This window comes from Quercus lobata, chromosome 1 (assembly GCF_001633185.2).
Source record: "Quercus lobata isolate SW786 chromosome 1, ValleyOak3.0 Primary Assembly, whole genome shotgun sequence".
NCBI lineage: Eukaryota > Viridiplantae > Streptophyta > Magnoliopsida > Fagales > Fagaceae > Quercus > Quercus lobata.
Genome location: NC_044904.1, coordinates 15909644 through 15916788, shown reverse-complemented (window position 1 = coordinate 15916788; position 7145 = coordinate 15909644). Strand labels below are relative to the sequence as shown.

The 7145-nt window shown below is 33.4% G+C and overlaps 1 protein-coding gene across 1 annotated transcript; it reads right to left on the bottom strand.

The window, feature by feature from the left end:
• Positions 1-3694: 3694 nt before the first annotated feature.
• LOC115980857 (UDP-glycosyltransferase 86A2) lies at positions 3695-5716 on the bottom strand. Its single transcript, XM_031103068.1, has 2 exons — positions 5182-5716; positions 3695-4596 (listed from the first exon to the last, which is right to left on the bottom strand). Exons 1-2 carry the CDS (start codon positions 5714-5716, stop codon positions 3695-3697), a joined length of 1437 nt encoding a protein of 478 aa, XP_030958928.1.
• Positions 5717-7145: the final 1429 nt, after the last annotated feature.

Here is a 7145-nt window from a genome sequence, read left to right as displayed (position 1 = left end):
TTTGCTACTGGGTAAAAACCGAGAACCTAACTTTTGGGTTGCACCTTTATGGTATTTGGACTAACAATTAAATAAGAATAGGATCCTAGTAAAGAGAATGAAAAATAAAGGCTTGAACCAAAATTGTATTATTTCCATCTTAATTTTTCTTAAAAATTCGATCCCTATACATGGGATATTTTCCTATTCACAGTATTAGTACTTCCATCTCACCTGTAGTATAGGGTGGATGACTCTTCAGACAAGATAATGTCCCATCCTTCTTCACTATTCCTTTTGAGGCTGTGCTGAGTAGGTAACGGGTTGTTGGGACACTATTCAGAAGGGTCATTTAGCTATTAATGTGGCATGCCTGGTTGGTATAGCATTTAAGGTAGAGAAGACGATAAGACGATTTCTTCCAACTTTTGCTCGGACTAGTTACTATTACGTTCCTTAGTCATCATCCCCAAGATGGCTTGACAATTCCCAGTCCTCTTCATATGATTCTTAACTCCTTCACTCCTCGTCCACTTCCTCGGATTCAAGCCTTCCTCGGACTACTTGAGCCCAATTCTTTCACTGGAAATTTTCGTTGGGCCCTTATTGATTCCCACCTAGGCCCATTATTTTCTAATTCGTCTTGTCCCACACAATATTTATCCAAGAGAAAGGGCACAAAAACTTATTATACTTGAATTGATCCACAAAAACTTGAAGCACTATTTCTTGAACCTTTTGTTATTAGTTTCCTTCAATATTTCAATAATTTTCATTATAAAAAATTATAATCTTCCATGTTCTATTTAATAGATAAAATAGAAAGACAATTAGAGTGGTGTAGTTATCCGATCATTAGATATATATATATATTTATAAATTTGAAAATTGCATGATATAGTAGGTGACAAATTTAATGCTTACTCAAGAATGCAAATATCATTTTCAAAAAAAGACAAAAAAAAAAAAAATGGAAATATTGATTTGATAAAATGCAAATATCATTCAATTTCTTACTTTACCTTCTTGATTGTGTGTTAATATTTTTCTTTTTGTTGGACTTGTTTCAACTATTGCAAAAGTAACTAAATTTGAGTAAGAATATCATATTTCAAATTAATTGTTTATCATATAAATCTTAGACAAATGACATTAAAATTTCATTATCTATATATATATATATTATAAAACCGAAGCTTCTGACGATATTTGATTTTTTTTTTTTAGAGCTCTCACGTTTTTACCCATTAGCATTATTTAAAAAAAGAAGAAGAAAGAATACTTCTCACAATTTCCCCACCCGATACTTCTTCTAAAAACTAAAACTAGAAGCCGATAATAAAAAAACACCCTCCTACCAATCTCCTTCTCCTTTCCTAAAAAACCCTTTCTCTTCCTTTCATCCCCATCTCCCTCTATATCACAAGCCCAGCACAAACCAAAAAAATACATATGAGCACAAACCCAAACCAAAACCAAAATAATCCCCCATTTCCCTCTTCGTCATCTTCCTCCTTATTCCATAAATTTCTTCAAACACAATACACACCCAACACAAACCAAACCCATAAATCACCAAAACCAAAATAATCTCATCTCTCTCTTCGTCATCTTCCTCTTCATTCCATAAATTTCTTATTTGTAAGGTGGGGGGGGGGGGGGGGGGGGGAAACAGAGAAGAAGAAGACGACGCAGCAGGGGTTGCACCAATTTGAAGTACTAGGTTGCCAACACAAGTCGCCAGTCACGATGTCACACCTTCATCTTCTACTGTTGTTTCTTCTTTTCTTCCTCCATCTTTCTTCTTTTTCTCCTTCTCTTTCTTTTGTTCGTCTCCAATCACTGTTGTGGTTTATCTCTTTTTGTTTTTGTACTCTTTTTTATGTTTCCAAAGCCTCCATGGGACTTGAATGGGGAAAGTAGAAAGTTTTTAATTTTTGAATAAAAGATGGGCAAAATGTTTCAGCCATTAGTTTTTTTCAGCTTTGAGCCCAACATGATGTGAGACGTGTAGTGATGATACTAATAGATTGACATGCAACAAATATCTTAAGTACTTTTAATTCTTATATTATTATAATATTATTAACTAATCAACATATAAATAAATAGAGAAATGCTATATCTATGTTTACTTATTTATATAAATAAATAAGTATTTTTTGTTTAATTAATATTTTTTATTTAGTAATTGAATGTTTAGTATTGACTATAGGATAGGGAATTTTGAGATTGTAATTGTAACATGCAGCATTTATTTTTTTGTGATGAGAGCTAGATATCTATTACGTTAGATATTTATTTTTTTCTTAAATAAATCAGATATGACCCCCACTTTCAAAAAACGTAAGGTATCATATTCACAAAACTTCACGTAAGACTTTCTTTATTTGTGAAAAAATTCCAAATCTATTCCATGGATTTGTCTTAGGTTTTAAGGCTGTTTAGCACTATCATAAGTGATAGCTTAAATTCTTCATTCATCGTTAGATTTTTATTCATAGTCAACAGTTTTCCCACGCATCGCATGTGTTAGCGACTAGTATTTATATAATTGTTGCACCACTTAACATAATTAATATAACAAAATAAATGTATTTATCCCATTAGTAATCTCAAAAAAAAAGTTTATTATATAAAATTTATAAAAGTAATCATATAAATTCCTCTAATATAAATAATTATTATAAGCATTTATTTCATTGGTTAATCTAATGAACTAGTACTTTGATATAAACGCAAACTTTGTTGAGGTGGAAGAATAAATAAAGAAAATCTCAAGAATACGTCACATGACGCCAGAACCTCACGCTCTCCAGTATAAGGTTTTTGCTTTTTTATATATATAAATAAACAAATAAATATTGATTGATTGAATTGTGTACAGATAAATGACATGATAACGGCCACAGGGCACAACTGATAACATCCTAATCTGAGACATTCCCTAATCACAAAATTAACCATATTAGAGACTATGTGTGTATATATGTATATATATATATATATATATATATTATCCCTGCTAGGCTTGAAGGATACCATATTAACCATATAAAAGGTCCAATTAATGGATATTGATATTATTCCTGCTAGGCTTGAAGGATATCATATTTTTCTTGTATCTTAGCCCAGGGCCGGCTCTATGGTGGAGCAAAAAATGCAACCGTTTAAGGCCCCAAGTAAAAAAAATGCCCCTAAATTTTAACCAATAGGATTATTTATAATCAATAAATAAAATAATTTTTTTGATTAGATGAAAAACAAATAAAAAAATAGAGAAAAATGCAACGTCGTCCACAATATTTTTCACAACACTTTTACAACTAATGCTAAGTAGCAAGTTATTACAGCCTATTGTTGATGGCAAAAAAATAATTATAGTGATATTTTCAAATAAAAAACAAAAAGCAGTTTAAAATCTAGGATTTGTTGTAAAAAATATTGTGAATATTGCACTTCTAAAAAAAAAAGAATAATAATAAGAGTTTAATTAGCAAACTTTTACTAGTTTTCATCTAAATCTACCACTAACACTACTGTTTTACTTACCACTATCAATCTACCACATCAACAAGTATGAAAAATTTTGTCAAATTTTTTTTGTCTTAAAAATTCAAAAAAAAAAAAAAAAATTCTATGTAGTTCATGTTAATTAGTAGTAATTTTGCATCTAAATAAGATGATCAATTTTCGCCTTAGGCCCCCAAATGCATCAAGCCGCCCCTGTCTTAGCCTTTAGATCTTTGATGAACTTGCCCATATTCTTCTCAGATGATCCATTTGGTTTCAATGCATTCTCCAATGTGTTCCCAACCTGGCTGATTGCTTTCTTATTTGCCTCCCCTAGCGGACTCATCAAACGTTTAACATTGTTTGAAACTTCCTCCTTAGTGATTAACTTTCTGTTGCATAGGTTAATCCCAATCTTCCAATCATCAACCACTAATTTGCGATTAGTGAATTGATCAGTCAGCAAAGGAAAGCATAGTAATGGGACTTTACACCAAATACTTTCTAATATCGAGTTCCACCCACAATGTGTTAAGAACCCTCCGATTGCCGGGTGGGTCAACACTGTGTTCTGACAACACCAAGGTATGATCATCGAACGGTCAGCAACTTCCTCTCTAAATCCAACGGGCAATGGATCAGCATCATCAGAGCTCACAATATCAGGCCGGAGTACCCAAACAAAGTTCACTTTGCTAAGTGAAAGGCCATTGGCTATTTCTTTAAGGTCCTTTTCTGAAACATGGGCATAGCTACCAAATGAGACATACAAGACCGACCCACGAGGCTTATTGTTGAGCCATTGGGTGCAGTCTGACTCGGACCATAGGTTCGTGGCCACATTGCTCTTGGTGAACCCAGATGGGAAAATTGGCCCAATGGAATAGAATGGCATTTTTGCTTGTAGAGCTGATATGGTCTCAGGTTCAAGCTCCTCTACTGTGTTGCATAGAACAAAATCAGCACTTCTAGCATCCTCAAACGCCCTGAAGATTATTTGGTGGCATACAGTTGATGTATCGGTGTCTTGAAGATATGAGGTCATGTTCTTTGGATCCATGGCTTGGACACCTGGTATGTAGTCTATGGGGTCCTCTCGAACATCTGATCACAAAAGTTGAAAAATATATAATATATGTTGGAGGAATATAACATTGCTTATGTTAATTATGCTATACAATAACAATTTTTGAATTCAATTAGTTAGCTAGAAAAACTAAGAAATTAAATCATAGATTAATCAAATAATATTCATCTAACAAGGTAGAGAGATCTTATTAAGATTTTTTTCTGTAGCAATTGGTTCCCACCAAATACATCCATTCATATGACTTTACATATAATGATCGTTTTTTAGGTTCTATTATACACAGCTAATACGTAGAGACCATGACATGCCTAGTGTTACTAGGCCTTATAGTAATAGCGAGGTGCAATTCAATACATATAGATATTTTCCTTAACATGGTGAAAACCATTTATATTCACAATTCCTTTGATTGGCAAAGTCATAATCTTTTTAACTTTGTAGTTTATACGGTAAGAAAATAAGCAAAATTATTGTCTCAAATCAACAATATCCACACTCCGTATATAATATGTGGATATTAGATGTCTACAATTTCTAAGAATATCCACATTTATAAGTGAAAGAACATGCGCAAATGAAAAAAACATGAGGATACTTACCTTGACAACCAAAATGACCATTAAGCCTAAGAAGATTGAGATGATAATACAAGGTGAAGACCAAAGCAGACTCTGTCCAGAAAGAAACATAAGACAGCCCAAACTTCCTAGCTATCATTGATGGCCAAACGAAAAAAGTGTCCGCAATCAGACAACAAACTCGTGGCTTTGCCGACCTCACAATCTTCTCCACCACCTCCTCCGCATGTGCCGAATATACGTGCAACAAGGCCGCCATGAACTGGTCGTGGTTGAGCGAGCGGTCGAACTCCACGGGAAGGCCGTCGGAGACGGTGGTGTAGCGTATGTCGAGGCCAGAGTCACGGGCGGAGGAGAAGATGTCATCGTTGGTGTTGGTTTTGGGTTTGGCTCTGGAGTTGTTGTGGTGGATGTATTGGGTGTTGATGAAGGTGATGGTGAAGCCTCTTGATGCTAGCTTGATGGCTAGATGTACAGATGGGGTCACGTGGCCTTGAAGCGGGTAGGGGATGAAGATTGCGTGAGGCTTGTGGGGCGTGTCTTCTGAGTTTGCCATTGTTGCAGAGAGAGAGAGAGAGAGAGAGAGAGAGAGATGGATGCTAAGGGTGCATATAACTAATGGAGAATTGTATGGTATTCATGTACACTTTGATTCAAACAATCATTGTCTAGAATGATGGAGTCGTATAGAAATTTGTGGATGATAAAGAAATCATTTGGAACCAAAAGAAAAATGGTATTAATAAAAAAAAAAAATTTAAGAGTATTATATATTAAAAAAAAAGAGAAAAATAATAATCACGTATATATGCATAAGTTTTTAGACGGAGGATATCCCACCATAATATTATGTACTTCTTGATATAGCCATTTAAAAAAAAAAAAAAAAAAGTCTTCAATCTTTCATCTCAAAAAAAAAAAAAAAAAAAACCTTATACAAAAGTTAATTAGTTTTCTACAATGAAATTAAGTTGTTTGTTTTTGAAGTTTTCTAAACAGTTTTCTTTTCTACCTTTTCTATTGTTAGAGGTTCAAACAGGTGAGTTTTACTGTAAACGTTCCCATACAATACAATATAAGAGTAATGCAACAAACATAACTGTTTTCACAACAAATTTTACAACTCCTTAATCGGTTATTATCGATTCTTATATAGATATTTTAGTATCCACGATTAATAAGTTTCTACTTTAAACTATTATTAAAAATATAAAGTACAAAGTAATACAAAAATAAAAAAAAAACTTAGAGGGAATTTTTTCTTTGAATGGTTTATTCATAAGCGTTGTACATTTTGTCAGGTTTACACGTGTTTCAAAAGTAAGGAACTGTGGGTTCCAGTTAGCTCAACTGGTAAAGTCTCTGATGGTTATATAAGAGATCTGGGGTTCAATACCCGCCTACACAAAAAACTGATTGGTGTCTTGGTCTGATGATAAAGAGCAATCATCAGGAGCGGACACCATAGGTTGAAACTCTCTAAAAAAAAAAAAAGAAGAAACTAGAATTGAGTTTTAATACTTGTAATATTTATACAAATCAAATAACGACTAAGCTCATGTCTATCACAATGAACTCTAGTAGTATATATATATATAGAGGAACTATATGAGATAGGGTTAATCCTACATGAGCTTACAATACATTATTGGGCCTCTTAGGCCACCATAATAAACTAACATTACATGCACATAGTTCTATTAGTTTTTTGTTTTTTTTTTTCCCTCTTCTATTTCACCACTATCATGTCCCCCAAAAAAAAAAATATACAAAAAATTAGGACAAGTGTTATATAGGATTTCCCATTCTTGTCGATTTGCTTTCGTTGTGAGACGAAAAGATACGCACATCTGTGAGTTTCGCGATAGACATGCCTAAGAATTATATCATATATTCTATAGTTGTGCCATGGGAGCTCTGCACTCAGTCATACACAAAAACAGAATAGATGATGTAAGACTCATGATATGATTGGTCTCTCTATC